General features: G+C 55.0%; 12 protein-coding genes across 12 annotated transcripts; 9 read left to right on the top strand and 3 right to left on the bottom strand.

The window, feature by feature from the left end:
* Positions 1-330: 330 nt before the first annotated feature.
* BAUCODRAFT_39341 (uncharacterized protein) lies at positions 331-570 on the top strand (the record flags this gene model as incomplete). Its single annotated transcript, XM_007683189.1, has 1 exon — positions 331-570. Exon 1 carries the CDS (start codon positions 364-366, stop codon positions 565-567), a length of 204 nt encoding a protein of 67 aa, XP_007681379.1. The 5' UTR covers positions 331-363.
* A 564-nt stretch (positions 571-1134) lies between these two features.
* Positions 1135-2093, top strand: BAUCODRAFT_317737 (uncharacterized protein). The gene has a single exon (XM_007683434.1). The coding sequence runs from the start codon at positions 1286-1288 to the stop codon at positions 1763-1765; it is 480 nt and encodes a 159-aa protein (XP_007681624.1). The 5' UTR covers positions 1135-1285; the 3' UTR covers positions 1766-2093.
* Positions 2094-2703: 610 nt separating this feature from the next.
* Positions 2704-3213, top strand: BAUCODRAFT_79865 (uncharacterized protein; the record flags this gene model as incomplete). Its single annotated transcript, XM_007683288.1, has 1 exon — positions 2704-3213. A coding segment is annotated over one exon (510 nt), but the record flags the coding sequence as incomplete, so codon positions are not given.
* Positions 3214-3713: 500 nt separating this feature from the next.
* On the bottom strand, positions 3714-4004 carry BAUCODRAFT_59124 (uncharacterized protein; the record flags this gene model as incomplete). The annotated part of the gene is made up of 1 exon (XM_007683276.1): positions 3714-4004. A coding segment is annotated over one exon (291 nt), but the record flags the coding sequence as incomplete, so codon positions are not given.
* Positions 4005-4124: 120 nt separating this feature from the next.
* On the top strand, positions 4125-5453 carry BAUCODRAFT_317740 (uncharacterized protein). Its single transcript, XM_007683433.1, has one exon. The coding sequence runs from the start codon at positions 4325-4327 to the stop codon at positions 5423-5425; it is 1101 nt and encodes a 366-aa protein (XP_007681623.1). The 5' UTR covers positions 4125-4324; the 3' UTR covers positions 5426-5453.
* Positions 5454-5480: 27 nt separating this feature from the next.
* Positions 5481-7139, bottom strand: BAUCODRAFT_152471 (uncharacterized protein; the record flags this gene model as incomplete). Its single annotated transcript, XM_007683432.1, has 1 exon — positions 5481-7139. The coding sequence occupies one exon, from the start codon at positions 7137-7139 to the stop codon at positions 5481-5483; it is 1659 nt and encodes a 552-aa protein (XP_007681622.1).
* A 445-nt stretch (positions 7140-7584) lies between these two features.
* BAUCODRAFT_117472 (uncharacterized protein) lies at positions 7585-9199 on the top strand (the record flags this gene model as incomplete). Its single annotated transcript, XM_007683431.1, has 5 exons — positions 7585-7819; positions 7940-8292; positions 8350-8445; positions 8495-8707; positions 8753-9199. The coding sequence occupies 5 exons, from the start codon at positions 7585-7587 to the stop codon at positions 9131-9133; spliced, it is 1278 nt and encodes a 425-aa protein (XP_007681621.1). The 3' UTR covers positions 9134-9199.
* Positions 9200-9520: 321 nt separating this feature from the next.
* On the top strand, positions 9521-10311 carry BAUCODRAFT_127097 (uncharacterized protein; the record flags this gene model as incomplete). Its single annotated transcript, XM_007683430.1, has 2 exons — positions 9521-9599; positions 9656-10311. 2 exons carry the CDS (start codon positions 9521-9523, stop codon positions 10309-10311), a joined length of 735 nt encoding a protein of 244 aa, XP_007681620.1.
* Positions 10312-10741: 430 nt separating this feature from the next.
* On the top strand, positions 10742-12418 carry BAUCODRAFT_80475 (uncharacterized protein; the record flags this gene model as incomplete). Its single annotated transcript, XM_007683340.1, has 3 exons — positions 10742-11179; positions 11324-12049; positions 12158-12418. The coding sequence occupies 3 exons, from the start codon at positions 10742-10744 to the stop codon at positions 12416-12418; spliced, it is 1425 nt and encodes a 474-aa protein (XP_007681530.1).
* Positions 12419-12446: 28 nt separating this feature from the next.
* Positions 12447-13157, bottom strand: BAUCODRAFT_152467 (uncharacterized protein; the record flags this gene model as incomplete). The annotated part of the gene is made up of 1 exon (XM_007683429.1): positions 12447-13157. The coding sequence occupies one exon, from the start codon at positions 13155-13157 to the stop codon at positions 12447-12449; it is 711 nt and encodes a 236-aa protein (XP_007681619.1).
* Positions 13158-13332: 175 nt separating this feature from the next.
* Positions 13333-14335, top strand: BAUCODRAFT_317593 (uncharacterized protein). Its single transcript, XM_007683428.1, has one exon. The coding sequence runs from the start codon at positions 13508-13510 to the stop codon at positions 14153-14155; it is 648 nt and encodes a 215-aa protein (XP_007681618.1). The 5' UTR covers positions 13333-13507; the 3' UTR covers positions 14156-14335.
* On the top strand, positions 14335-15258 carry BAUCODRAFT_317563 (uncharacterized protein). The gene has a single exon (XM_007683427.1). It carries the CDS (start codon positions 14515-14517, stop codon positions 15154-15156), a length of 642 nt encoding a protein of 213 aa, XP_007681617.1. The 5' UTR covers positions 14335-14514; the 3' UTR covers positions 15157-15258.
* Positions 15259-15374: the final 116 nt, after the last annotated feature.

Raw genomic sequence — 15374 nt, 5'->3', positions numbered from 1 at the left:
GCGGCTGACACGCTCTGCACGTGGAGATGGTACGAGACGCTTGTTGGAACACCATTGCGTTGCGAACTGTTGGAACAGACGGTCGACAGCGAATTCGTTCATGTCTTGTGATGAGCGGCCAGTTGCTCGATATTCGGCGACTGCATGCTGATCAAAAGAACTTCAGTAGCTATACGAGGCTAACGCACCACCCTCGCTTCTCCATCTGCTGTTTCAGCCCCGGCAGGAGCCGGGAAGTGTGCGTTCATGTTCTTGTCATTGCAGTCTAGGTACCGGCAGTGGCAATTCGCTCGTATCATTACAGGGCGAACACGGCCGTTCTGTGCCAGCATAGGCGGATTTGTGGCGACAATCAAAACCGTAATGAGATGGAGGTTCCATGTTAAGGTATGCTTCGCGTCTCGAGCGAAGGCTGGCAAGCCTGAACATGGTCGTCATCACAGCATCCCTCCTCAGGCTCGTCGCGGGTTCCTCGTGTTGACTTCATACGGTATTGATGAGATTTCCTGTCGGCTACGAGGCGCGGGAGAACAGAGAAAACTATCGTCGCTCTTATTACCTCGTTAATTGACACAGACTTTCAATGCTTGGCCAAAATACGCGTTACATCAACCCTTTCCATCGGGCCTTGCATTGTAGAAACCCACAGCATGACCGGCCAAGGTAGCCTTGCTGCATATGCTGCATCGCATGTAAGCTGCTCTAGCAGAAGAAGGCCTAACAGTGCAGTCAAAAACATTCGTCTCCGTAACTACCGCTCACGGTGACGGTGGCCATGCCCTCGGTTCACGACCATGTATCGTATGCGCCGGCATAGCGCGCAATCCAAATGCCCTGGCCTTCTCATGCCAGTATGCTTTCGGCGATCTTCAAGCCCTTCCGGAGCGCTCACCCAAGTTAGTCCCGACGGAGACATTGACATTGGTAGAGTACCGAAGCCTTATCTAGGACAACGGCGGGGACTCGGAAATGGCGTGAGTTAATTGTGAGTACACAAGGTGACCCGAAGATCCAAGCCTTTGCCCTTAGGCGCGATCCCAGTACGGATCACTCATGCAGATACGACACGTATACACCAATAGTAATAAATCCACTGCCGAGGAGGAATTGTCACGACTAAATGGTAAGCGGCTGGCTGTGTTCGACGCAAGTATCGTGAGAGGTGCGGTGTCAGCTCTACAGCCACTGCACGCCTTGACCGCTATACCTTCACTCTCGAAGGTCAGACCAGTAACCGAGCCGGCGGCGCAATCGCTTGTAAGAAAGCCGGGAAGAGGGTGCTTCAATGGCTTTTAAGAGCCGACTCCCGTGCGTGGCTGGACTTCTCGTCGAGTCCGCGTCTTGCGAACCTTCTTATCTACTGTCCTACAATGAAGTGGACGAAAGTCTAATTTGGCAATGGCTTGAAACAGACCTCGAGCACCTCCTGGGAGACCGGAAATCGGACATGATGCTGCGCTTGATGGTCCTACGCAGCCTACTCGGGGTAAAACTGCAGCGGGCCGTAGGCGGTCCAGCAGACAATGCCCTGCCCTGTATACTCGAGGCGGCGAAGCTGAAAATAAGTGCGCAGCTTAAGGCCTTTAGGTGCATCTCATTAAGAAGCTTGATCGTTGTAGTCGCAAACCGGGTGTGTTGTCCCACGGTAACGCTGTTTCCAGGAACAGACACGTCGCTCTGGTCTAGGATCGAATCGCTGACTGCGTCATACTTCTTGTCCCAGTGCTCCTGGAATTATTATGGTGGGCTTCGGGGCTCAGAATAATGGCTTGCGCAGAAGCTGGCTCTCTTTCATCCTACCCGACCAAACCCCTTTCCCATGCTCAGAGCAATGCAAGAATTCATGGCGTCATAAGACAGCGCCTCGCCGTCCAAACAACAGGGCAATTTAGACGGGATCTACGCGGTCAGACACTCGATTGGGGTGACCTCGACAAGAGTCGACGAACAGCGCTACCCAGTGGACGCTCAATGGGTACGATCGTTGCTTCCACAAGTCGATGAGGCCCTGCTTTCCACAAGTAGAGCATCTAAGTCACGCATACAGCGTGAGGACGCAGACGGTAAGTCGCGAGCTTCAAGATGGCGAGCGTGCAGGAGCAGGTGCCCGAAGAAGCGGGACCTCATTGAATGTGGCTGCTGGCCGATCTTTGGTTAAGGTTGATCAAGACTGGTTCCCCGCAAATGACTGTTCAATCTAGGATTCGCTGGGTTCCAGGATCATAGATATGGGACCTCCACGAACACCAAATCCGTCTCAGTTCCGATGCGCACCTGCAGGATACCTTGATATGGTATTTGCAGTGCGTTGGTCTGAGAACGTTGCGTGAAGATTGCATCCCAACTAAAGCCGGAGCGGCTGCACTTGGAGCGAGGGCAAGGGCTCTGTCGTTCTGCATTGCCAAACAGCCGTTACTGACATGCTGCCATCATTACATCTTGGGTCACTCGATTTCGAGGACGGAGTCATACGGCTGCATAGGCAGTGGCAGGGGCCATCCGGGGGCTTGCATAGTCTCGATATCCGACTTATACGGAGTTCGAATGTGAGCGTTGTTGCCTAACGAGCGATCCATCCGTCTTCTGGCTGATACGGTTCTGCAGTACAGCCAGCCATTTCTACGCATCACGAAGCGGATCGGCACACCCTCACACTCGGCAAGTCAGGCGTCAATTGCCACCTTCTTCGATGATAATGCTCAAGAAGCAGAGCATTTAGATGAAGGTGACTCCGAAGCCTTACCTCGGCGTGCAGTTGCCCATAAAATCGAGGTTATTATCATCTACGACATCGTCCATTCGCCATCCTACAATGTTCCGGTGCTTTACATTACTCTCTCGCCTCGCTCTGACGGAGCAACCCGCTCATTAGATGCGGTCTATGACCTACTCGTGCCGCAAAGTCAGTGGGGCTCGTTGCAGTCGGTCAGCGTCATGGGCGGACTCAGCATGACCGATCACCCAGTCACTACTTTGCCGGCATATTTTGTGCATCCGTGTCGGACTGCGGAGGCGATGGCGGCTGTCACAGCTGGACGTACCGTCACTCCAACAGAGTATCTGGTGGTGTGGTTGGGTCTTATAGGGTCGACTGTCGGGCTGCATATGCCAGTATCCGTCGCGAAAGCGGTGGTTCAGCGTAATACTGTTGCGTCACGCAGTGTGACTGGCATTGAGAGGACTGTTGATACACGTAATGCTGTCAGAGATTGACCGAATATCTCCAAGGTCTCACAAATACATACTGCTTTCCCTTTATATGCAGCTGAATGTTGATTACTGCGTCTTTCCGCATGGTGGACCCGGTATTCTGCGCCGGATGCCGCTTACCGTGAAATGGTCGGACGTGCATGATGCACGAGTCGTAGTCGTCAATCCTCGTCGTCGCTCATCTCCATAGCTTCATCATCATCATCCTCCATTTCCATCGCCGCCTCCTCTTCCTCATCTTCTTCGCGCCTCCGCTTCGTTCCCGCCTTCGCCTCCACGGACTTCTCAAGTTCCTCCCTCTCGGCAGACCCAGCGACTGTCACACTCGCCATACCCGTCGCTGGAGCCGCAGTCTCTACTATCGTGGCTTCGGTGACCGGTGCATGCGAAATCTGGGCCTGCGTGGGACGTACATCCGGCTGAGCTCCTGGAATAGCAGCGAACGCAGCAGGCGCGGCGCCACCGTCGGCTTGTGTGGTCGCTCTGGCACCCTCGACAGTGGCAGGTGGGTTGAAGGTGCCCGTGAGTTTGGCTATTGCGTCGGAGCGGTTCTTGGAATATGAGAGCCGCATTTCGCGACCGCATAACTCAAAGCCTTGACATGCTCGAATGGCTTGGGTCGCAGACTGCACATCCCTCATTGTGACGTGCGCTTGCCCTCGCATCTTCGCGGTCTTGAGCGCAATGACATCAAGAACCGGGCCATAGGTTGAGAATAGCATATACAGTTCCCGACGGAGATCCTCCTTCTGCAGCTTTTCCGGTAGATTTTGGATGTAGATGCTTTGATTAGGCGCGCCACCGGCAACAAGCTGGTTGTTAGCGTGGGCTACAGCGGTGGCCATCGCAGCATGTAAGTCTCCTCGACTCGGCGCTGCTATCACGAGACAGGATGTAATTCCTTCTCCAGTGAGAGTACCGTGGGAACTTTGTGCTATGGAAGCACTTCGAGATGCTTTGCTGACTCAGGGAGAAGCTTCATCGCTCCATTCCTGAGTCGTGCGATCTTGCTGGAATGCTAGGTAGCACTACATCATCCTTGCTCGTTTGAACTGTGTTCGCGGTAACAATTGGACAAGCAACAGTCGAGACACCTCCCCTCCTGCTGCATACCATGGCCGCACCAGAAGTGCATCATCTCTTCCACGCTCCCATCTCCGACCACTCCTTCTCCGACGACCGCTCTACCCTCGCAGTGGCCCGTGACAACAACGTGGAGCTTTACCACCGATCCGGGAAAACGTTCAATCTCCAAGACGAGCTTCGAGGCCACGACAAGCTCGTCACGGGCGTGGACATCGCCCCGCAATCCGGCCGCATTGTGACATGCTCGCAGGACCGCAATGCCTACGTCTGGGAACCCAGCGAGTCTGGCGAGTGGAAGCCAACCCTGGTGCTTCTGCGCATCAACCGCGCGGCGACATGTGTCCGGTGGTGTCCCGGTGAGACCAAATTCGCAGTGGGCAGTGGTGCTAGGATCATCGCAGTCTGCTACTTCGAGCAGGAGAACGATTGGTGGGTGTCGAAGCACCTCAAGAAGCCACTTCGCTCGACCGTGACTAGTGTGGCGTGGCACCCAAACTCGGTGCTGCTGGCAGCAGGTAGCACAGATGGCCACGCGCGCGTCTTCAGCTCCTTCATCAAGGGCACAGATGAGCGACCCGAAGCTAGCCCGTGGGGAGAGAGGCTGCCGTTCAATACCGTTTGTGGCGAGTATCTGAATCCCACGGCTGGCTGGGTCCACGATGTCGCCTTCGCCCCGTCCGGCAACGCTCTTGCCTTTTGCTCGCACGACAGTAATGTCACGATCGTGTACCCTTCAGGGCCCGAACAGCCTCCACAGGCAGTCATCTCCATCTCTACGCAGCAGCTACCTTTTACGTCTCTCCTCTGGTCGTCTGAGACGGAGCTGATCTGTGCCGGCTACGATTGCTCCGTCTACCGGTTAATGGGCGATGCGAATGGCTGGCAGATAACTGGCTCGTTGGAGAAGGACAACGGCCGCCCAGGACTCGAGCAGCGCGAGGAGAGCGCGCTAAACATGTTCCGCAGCATGGACCTTCGGGGCAGAGCAAGCAGTGCGGACGATACCAAGCTCAAGACCGTGCATCAAAATAGCATCAACACAGCCCGTATCTACCAGGAGAGCGGTGGGAATGTGCAGAAGGTTAGTACCGGTGGTGTGGACGGTAGGGTCGTTGTTTGGACTTTGTAAAAACTAGCACCCCTGTCATACGGCTGTCGGTATGCGCTTCACGAAAGTCAGGACGCTACAGGTTTATATCACCACCTCCACCTTCGTCTTCATCATCATCCAAGTCACCCATATCGTCAGCGTCAAAAGCCTTCAATGTCTCGCCCTTCGCTTCCGTCCCCGCCTCCACAACAAAGCTCGGTGCGACCTCGCAATCCGTCAGCTTCGTCCTCTCCTCATCATCGTCCGCGCCACCTTTCCTTCGTTTCGGCTTCTCAGCGGTTTCATCAGCCGGCTCAGCTTCCGCGGTCTTCACGCCTTCTATCCTCGCCCGCCGACCAACAATGCACCCCGTAAGCTGCACTCCATCACCCACCACGCAGCCATCCATGAGCACAGACTTGAAAATGCGAACATTGTTCCCAATCTCGCAGTTGGCTCCGATGACGGACTCCTTGACGCTGCAGCGCGTACCGACTTTGACATTCTCACCGATCAGGCTGTCTTCTTGGCTGACCCGGCTTTGTTGGCCGATGGTCGCAGAAGGGTGGATCTTGTGCTCGTACGTTAGGGGTCGGGTTGATGGCTGACGTGCGAGGTAGAGCGAGATGCTGCTTAGTAAAGGTGCGGTGTCCACACGGCGGATAAGTGGTGAAGGTGAAGGCTGGATGTAGGCTAGCAGTGGCGGGACGGTGACTGGCTTCGGCGGTGAAGGCATTGACGTGCCAACTCGGGTGGCGAAGGTAGAAGGGGGCTGGACCGGTGGCGCAGACATCGTGCTCGACAGTGTTGAAGGATCGATCTCGTCGAGGCTGGAGGAGCCATTGATGTCGTCGTCGGCAGGTCGATTATCAGAAAGTATCTCACTCAGACCAAGCTTCTCTGCCAATCCTTCCTGCCATCCAGCTTTCGCCCACCACCCGAGCACGTCCTCTGAGATCGAGTCAAACCGCTCGTTCGTCGCAACGAAGTCCTTGACCCACCGCGGGAAAATGTAGACGTGGGCATCGCGGTGCTTGGTGCGCATCTTCACCCTGCCATGCCTTTGCAGAAGCAAATGACGGAGTGGGAGGTGCTGCTTGTTGTCTTCAAGTGTGTCGTTGAGCGTGTCTGTCGGCATGGCGATCATCGCCTGCTCAATGTACGGTCTGAGCGATGCCTGAGCTGGAGACACTGCAGGCGGTGGCAGCGCTGCGGTGACCACAAAGTCGGTCTCGTCCTTCTTGTTGCTGATACCTTCCAGACCGTATGTCGGGTAGTAGACTACAAGGCCGCCTTTCCTGCCGGCATTCGATGAATTCAATGTTAGCCATTGCTGCACTAGGTGGCTCCCATCGAGCTCCGATACAAGGTCACAAGGCAGGACAACGAAGTCACCGTCGATGACGTCCAGTACTTCCTTGCAGCGTAGTACATCCCCTGTACCGCTAGTCTGCTCCAAGCCTTTAGGCGCAATGATCTCAGGCTTCGGATTAGGAAGGCTAGTCAGCGCTGGATGCGTTGCAAACGCTCCTTGTAAGGGTTCGACGGACTCGGGAGGCGTTATGATTATGATGTTTGTGATCCCGCAGCGATAACACCAGTCGAGAGGGTACCATACCATCGGCCGGTTCGCGATCGGTATGAGTGCTTTGGGAAAGTCAGAGGGAGAGGATGTGAAAGTGTTCAAGCTGAGGCCGGGTCCGCAGAAGACGAGAGCCTGAAGTCCAGGAGAAGGTAAAGTGGCGTGAGGCATGTTGGTCGTACCGAGAATAGGCCAGATCTAGATAATGGCCTGATGATGTTGCCAACTAGTGACTTGCTGACTCAACGTGAGTTACCTCTGGTGTCGCTGATGGTGAGAGGAGGGAAGAATCCTGCTTGTCCGGAATGGAGGAACCACTCGAGCCAGGTAGACTGTATGAGGTAGAGAAATACCATCTGTGCCTGGGTCTGCTTGCATGTGGCACAGATCGACACAATGACTCGGACGATATAAGTTGATACATACGCGAGTCATGCCCACAACGCAAACCCACCTCGACCCCTGCGCATCCCCAGCCATCCCCAGCTTCGCGTACACAACCAATCAGTCTGCCTTCGCTACCTATGCTCGTAAGAGCTTCGCCGCGTTGCTTTTCCAAGCGACTGGGGCGCGGATGTGATCAGAACTTTGGATAGCCCGGGCGTACGACGCGACAATGTCCTACGACCGCAACCGCCAGCGCCGCCCGTTGTACACCCCACCTCCACCTCCGTCGCGACACCGCCAGCATGGTCTACTCACCTACTGGGTACCGTTAGTAACCATTGGCACTCTTGCTGTGGGCGGCTTGGCGGCATGGATCTGGACGGAGCGCAATGAGCACCACGACGAGGACTACCCGCCATCGCAGAAACCGCAACGCCCACCGCAACGCCCACCGCCGGGCCCTGGTGGGCCGTATCCTACTCAAGGATCGCAACCGTATCCTGGTCAACCAACCCAACAAAATCCTGCCAACGCGCAGCCGCCATATACGGGACCGCTGCCTAGCCAAAGTGCTGGACCACAAGGCGGGCCTCCTCCACCGGGAGGCGAAGCTGCAAGCTACTACGGATCGTCGCGTAGCCAGGAACAGCATGTAGAGGAGCGACACGAAGACGGTCAAACCTTCCTTGGTCAGGTAAGAGGTGCAATGCGCAGGACGCCGTCGCCGCAGCAGATCTTCGACCATGCGTCCAAGCAGGTCAGCGCGAGTATCGCGGCCGCAGGAAGCGCCCTGGGCAGTATCATGGAGGACCCGGAGAACGGTCACGCTTACACTGACGAGAGGGTTGAGCGGAGGGAGAGGAAGGAAGATCGCGAAGGGTTCAGTGACCATGAGCGATGGAGTGAAGAAGCGGATGAGAAGCGCAGGGTGGGACTGGTCGAGGCGGAGAGCGAGCGAAGGGCAGACGCGGCACGAGCTGGTCGTAGTAGTCAGGGAAAGGCGAGGAGAACCGTCGCTGTCGTAGTAAGCGCGGATACAAACATGGATGGCAAGATGGACGAGGAAGACGTTGTCTACTCGGAGCATGCCGTAAGCTCCTCTCAACTTCAATCGTTGCACACTCGCTAACGTTCATCAGTCCATCCTTTCTCATCTCCCGCCACATCACGATCCATCAACAACCGACCTGTTCATCTTGATCTACGCTCCTGGCCTGCCATCCCCACCACCTCTCAACTACCGACCCAGCACGATGGACGTGGATACTGCTTCTAACATAGGCAGCTCCTACTCCCAGATGAACACGCCAGCGCAAACTCCGGGAAGCGAGCTCCAAAGCATTTCACCTCGTGTAGAACCGCAAGATGACGGCAAATTCCCTTCACCAAGCAGACAGTTCGATGCGCTTTACCAGCAGGCTTTGTCTCTCGTTGACGATCCGAGCAAAGTTCTTTGCTTCACCACAACAGACGGCTACGTCCACATCCTCCGCCACTTGGTACCCTGGATGGTCTACGTCTCTGACTTGCTCGCTGGCCACAATGGACAGGTTATCACGCAGTTGGCCGATTACGTCGGGCACATGGTGCTTGTGCTTGGCGATGACGGGACTGGCGGGCTGGCCGATACGGAGACGGAGGATGAGGCTGCCGCGGGGAGGGATAATGGAAGGTGGTATGACCGTAGTTCAATTGTGGGCCGAGGCAAGCCGCTGGAGGTGGTGGATGCGGCGAGAATGGGGGAGGACTGGGCTAAGAGGGTCGGAGGGAAGGATTGAGGGCTTTCCATTTTGTATATTAAGATATCTGCATTATATGCATTAGCAATTCAAATCGATGCTGCCTCACCTCGCAAGTGACGCCATCGCGCCTGCCGCAGGCAGCAATCGGCCGTTCGGGTTTATGTGCGTTACTACGCGCCGCTTCCTCGTCAACAAACGAACATCCAAACCCGTTGGCGCGCGAGACGGCACGACGACGATGAATCACTCTCCTTACGGGCTTTGAAGTCACTTGTGCTCCCGGTCTTCAGAAGATAAAAGGTAGGCTTGCGGTGCTTTATGGTCACAGTTCGTAAGATCAATCAAAATACAGCTTCGAAACAGGCAATTCGCGATCTGCGTAGCTCGTCTCGTTTCATGTAACAGCACAATCAATGAGCGACCATGTCAGACAAGCGGGTTGTATTGTTTGATCTCGCTCGGCGAGGCGGCAACTCATGCTGGTCCTTTAATGTCTGGAAGAGCAAGTATACGGCCGATTCATGCTAGCTCGCCATGCCACTAACAGTACTCCTGTAGCGCGCCTAGTGCTGAACTACAAGGGCATACCGTACACTACATCATGGATAACCCACCCAGAAATTGCACCGACTTTTGATGGGCTCGGCATCCCACCGAATATGTCCGGCCAAGGCTCGCCTTACAGCGTACCGATGATCCGCTTGCCAAATGGTGACTGTGTCATGGACTCGGCCGCGATCGCGAACAAGCTCGAGGAGCTGTATCCTCAACCATCGCTACATTTGGACGCAGGTCTCCATGGCAAAGCGACGGCGGCGGGAGGCAAAGTAGCGGGTCCGTTAGTACCAATCTTCATGCCGCGGGTGGGACGGGACATGGTCGCTGAGAGCTCTGTATCGTGGTTCAGGGAAGCACGGCACAAGATGTTTGGCATGAGCTTAGAAGATCTTGAGGCGACTCGCGGAGGGAAGCAGGCTTGGGCGGCGGCCAAGGCAGCAACGCGAGAGCTGGAGGCTTGGGTCAAAGAGACCAAGAAGGAGGACGGACCATTCCTGCTGGGCAGTGAGGTGAGTTATGCTGACTTTGTGATAGTAGCGTTCATGGAGGCCCTGAAGCGCATCGGGCCGGATATCTATGATCGAGTCTGTGGTGATGAGGAGGCGCTGGTCGCGATGCACCATGCGACCACTCCATGGCTAAAGCGCGATAATTAGAGTAACGTATGAGATACTCGTATGAGAAGATATGAACTGCGGGTCGTCATTGCTGCACAATGACTTGTTACCCGGCAAGAGGCATATTGTAGGGTACTCAGTGAATTGCTTTATTCATCGCCGTGTGCGATACCATGGTTCATTGTAGAGGCCGAAGTTGGAACAGTAATGCTTCCATCTCAAGCCTACAAACATTCGCGAGCAATCGGCTCCGTCGAGCCGGAAAAATTGTGTCTCTTCATGGATGCGCGGTATCTCTAAAGGAGCAGCAACATGAAGATCCTTAGATGTTAGGTCAGCCACAGTGTCTGCAGTATACCTCCACCTCCGTAACAGCTATCCAGCTCCCACGCTGTTTCAGACCATGCGACACAACATCCCATCACAAGTCCCACGTCACATACATGTAGACGTGTATCGTACCGCACGCATGGAGCATGAGAACCGAGTAGTTGCGGCACTGGAACATGGTCAACCTCCTCTGCTCTCGAAGACGACAACATCGAACCCTTTCTTCCACACATCGTCCGCCACAGAGGAAGGTAGCTTGACAATACTGCACCTCAGGCGAGATAATCTGGTGCCGGTCACTCTCAGGCGCACGGCAGACGATGGATATGCCGAAGGTGCTGTCACTAACACCAGATTCGGAAGCTTTCCTCACAGCACATTGATTGGTCTGGAATGGGGCAGTCAAGTGAGGGCGAGCAGGGTTGACACTGGCTCACGCGGCAGGAAAGGGAAAGCAGCGAAACAGCAGGATGCAAGCATTCAGATAGACAACAGACTACCTACGCCTGACCCGCAGCATGATATCTCCAATGGATGCCATACTGCCGCGGAAGAGATAGGGCAGCCCACAAGAAGCGTAGTACAACAGCCGCAAGGGCAGAGTAAGAAGCGGAAGTCTGGCGAAGCTGAAACTAATGATGGATCCGTGACGACGAAGAAGCCTAGGAAGCTACTTCCGGAAGAGGCTGAGGACGTTCAGGCCCTAACGCCTGCCTTTCAGACAGCTGTAGACGCTGGCTCAGGCTTCATACACCTTCTGCCACCTACTCCGGAAGCATGGACCGCATCGTTAGATCACCGCACGCAGGTTGTCTATACAGCCGACTACAGCTACGTCCTCCAGCGATTGCGGGTGCGACCCGGTAGCAGGATGATCGAAGCCGGTGCCGGTAGTGGCAGCTTCACTCACGCTGCCGCAAGGGCCGTATTCTCCGGCTTTCCAGAGGACTCACATGTAGGAGAGCTAAAACAGGTCGGCAAGGTCTACAGCTACGAGTTCAATGTGTCCCGAGTTGGTACGCTACGTGAAGAAATCAGCGCGCATGGCATGGATGAGATCGTTCAACTCACATTTCGAGACGTCTGCGAACGTGGCTTCCTGTTCCCAATAGGCTTCGATACCACACCACATGCCGAAGCCATCTTTCTCGATCTTCCGAAGCCTTGGGAGGCTTTGAGACATCTGACCCGATCATCAACGCCTAGCGAGTCCGCTTTAAACCCTGATGTTCCCGTCCATTTGTGTACCTTCTCACCCTGCATTGAGCAGGTCATGGCGACGACAGCGTATTTGCGCAAAAACGGCTGGACTGAGATCGAAATGATCGAAGTGCAGAACCACCGCATTGACGTGCGCAGAGAGCAAGTCGGACTCAAAAATGAAGGTTTGCGTGGCGTCAACGCTTCAGCCGCAACCGTGGAAGAAGCGGTGGCGAGGTTGAGAGAGGTTGAACAGAAATTAGGCGACTATCATGCTGCTAAGAGCGACATGGATGCTGCGGCTAAGGCGAATGCTGCTCCAGCAATCTCCTTCGATGGCGCAAAGCAAGGCAAGAAAGGTGGTCCGTGGCGACACATTCAAAGCAAAGCTGAGCGCTTGGAGAAGCTGAGGAAGGAGGCGGAAGAGCGGAAGCTGTACAAGGAAGGCAACCTCGTCCACCGGACCGAGCCGGAAGTGAAGACACATACGAGCTATCTGGTCTTCGCTGTGCTGCCCGTCGATTTCACCGATGGTGATGAGGAAGCCTGCATGCAGCAGTGGTCCGTTGACGACATCATGAAAGTCGAGAAACCCCCGACGAATGGCGTCAAATAACGACACATACCAGGGTCCCTGCGTATCATCACGCCACAGTAATGCTGTCCTCTACGCTACTGTTTACGCCCTTAGTCCTTTCCGGCTGCCGCAGCATCAGCGCATGCGGCAGATCCTTCCCATTCTTAAATCTGGTAAAGTCAAACGGCAACCACCCAACCGTATCAAAGCCCATGCGCGCATAAAGAGGCCTCCCAATCGGACTGGCCTCCAACCATACCGGCAACCCAAGCTTGTTGGCCTGCTCGAATCCCCATTCCAGGTGCATCGCTCCCACGCCTCGCCTGTGGTGATTTGGATGCGTCGTTAGGATGTGCAGTACAATGTGAGGCTTGCCGGCAACATGTACCTTCTTCGCGTGCTGGAGTGCGGCGCCGAAACCCTCAATCATGGAGACGTCGATATCAGGCGGTAGGCCATCTTGCTTACTCTCTTCGTCTTCTTTTTCAATCTCAGCGTCGGTCCTTGGCTTGGGGTAGAACTTCCACCATGCGGTCCCTACGATCTTGTTGTACCGATCATCGTCCGGTAGGTCGGTATCTATAACCTTGTTCTTGCGGTACTTCTCCGGGTCTTTGCGCCACGCTTTGAGCGAGGTCTGTAGGGTATGTTCTCTCGCTGCCTTGGTGAAGCCTTGAGGGTACATAATGCCCATGATGCTATCACGGAAGGCCTCCCACATGATGTCGACGCTCGCTTCCATGTCACTCTCCTGCATGGGCTCTAGTATGAGAGGCATGGTATCGCTTTACAGGATTTGGGCCGATTGATCAGTGTAGAGCTACGCCAGTTCACAAAGCACAGTACCACGCAATCTTACGAGCGCTCGCATCAGGACGACGTGTCGACTCAACTTATACCAGCGCGTGGCGTGTTACTAAAATCTGGCAGACTAGATGCTTAGTCTGAAGCTACGGTCGTTTGAAGAAGCTCTTCACGGCGTTCGGTGTTCGGACCGAGGTGGACGCCGCGACTTCAGGACATTGATCTAATAACCTACAGCCTCCAGTCCACATCACACTGGCCTACTGCGGACGTTCCTGGTCTACAAGACAGCCCGGGCATTTAGGTTGTGTCGCAATCGTCGCCATGCCAGACGTAAAGACGTACCGACTGCAACCGACGGCATTGATACCGAACTCACAGTATCCGCTGCTCCACTATCCCGGCTTACTAGCAGATAAGACGGACTGCAATGCTGCCAAGGTCTACGATCTTTTCACAAGTAACGGCTGGGACCTGCAGTGGATCTATCGTTACGGGCCAACCCAAACGTCTCACTACCACTCCTCAGCACATGAGTGCATGGCTGTCCTCTCCGGCAGCGCCACAATCCGTTTTGGCGTCGCAGACACCAGCGACGACCTGGAAGCCAGCACCCACGGCGCTGCCCATGAGCAGGGCGGCGTGGAAGTGTTTGCTACCGCCGGCGACGTTTTTGTCATTCCAGCTGGCGTGTCGCACAAGACTTTCGATACGACTCCACCTGCGAAGTTTAAGCTGCTAACTCCTGGGGATGGACATGGTATAGCCTCTGATAATGTCCGCCAAAGGCTTGCGGAGGTCGAATTATCTGGATTCACCATGATTGGCGCCTACCCCAGGGGCGGAGTCTGGGACTTCTGCTCAGGTGGCGAGCACGCGCAAGCGATGCAGGAAGTGTGGGCCGTACCAAAGCCGGCCGCTGATCCGGTCCTTGGGAGCGTCAATGAAGGCTTGTGTGGGCTGTGGCAGTAGTTAACGCCTTTCAAGCTCGCTGGTGCACACCGTAGGGCGAGCTGAGACGAGTCGGAATATCAATGAAGAACATGTTGTGGAGGTTCTTGTGGGACATGCTGATGCATTGCGGGGCCTTCCTCTTTGTGACCAACTCGCTGTCGTGCATCCAGCTTAGGGATTGTGAAGCGCGAGGTGCCATTTTCCAGGTGTTGCGCTTTGGCTTAATTCACGTACTCTATGCAGCGATCTGGAGTTTGCAGTCGTGCCGATTCAACGCAGAAATTCATGACAATACACTGCCGTAACACCTTCTAGCACGAAGCTTTACCGCCATTGACGATCTGCAGCGAAACTGTGTCGTCAGCTTGTCGCTACGCATGCCTATAGACGAAGGCTACACCCTGCTGGAAAGTCTGAGGGACTGGATTGACGGCGACCATCCATTCGAGCTTGTTGACCATAGCCATTGCGTCTTCCTTCACGATCCCGTCTTCACCGAACGAGAAATGAGGTACGCTCTTCTATACATTAGTAACAAGCTTGCAAAACGGTCTCGCACTTCGACGAAGCGGACGACTTTGCAAGAAGGTACTACGCCGACAGAGTTGACATTGACAACTTCTCCATCACATATGGGGAGTGAGGACTTTCTAACCAACCTGCTTGATGAGGCAATGTGGCTATACGGGAACATTAGGAGTTCCACTTATAATAGTTTCGGGGCCAAGCTTGCACAGGAGCCGCTGGAAGCAGGCGATATGAGCATGCCGTCGAAGATGCGCCGCACGATCGCTGCGCTGTGTCGCCTTCGAACAAAGGTAGAGTGCGACAACGCAAGACTGCGGCGGGAGATAGTCAAACACCAGGACGAGGGCATGGGTCCGGAGCAGGATGCAGGCAAGGCAAGAGGCCGAAAGGAGGCGTCCGAGCGCAAGGACGGCGGGTTGTCAATGCTTCTGGAAATCCAGATAAGCCCAGAAGCTGAGCAGCGTACTTCATGCAAACTGCCGTTGAGTTGACCTTCCGTGCGAGGTTTTACCTCTTTCGAGGCTAAGTAGCTCGGAGTCGCGACCGACGTTCTCTCGGCCGTCGGAGATGGTAAATATAAAGGAATGCTTATCCATGCTGTCCATCTGCGTAGCCTGATTTAGCGGTTCATGCCTTCGTGGAGTACGAAGATATCAATTCTTGTGTAGCACTTTGTGAACCGTCCAAAGACGCACATGGCTCTGACACG

The sequence above is a fragment of the Baudoinia panamericana genome (assembly GCF_000338955.1).
Source record: "Baudoinia panamericana UAMH 10762 unplaced genomic scaffold BAUCOscaffold_15, whole genome shotgun sequence".
Taxonomy (NCBI): domain Eukaryota; kingdom Fungi; phylum Ascomycota; class Dothideomycetes; order Mycosphaerellales; family Teratosphaeriaceae; genus Baudoinia; species Baudoinia panamericana.
The sequence above is the reverse complement of the archived record's forward strand: the minus strand, read 5'-3'. Positions and strand labels throughout refer to the sequence as shown.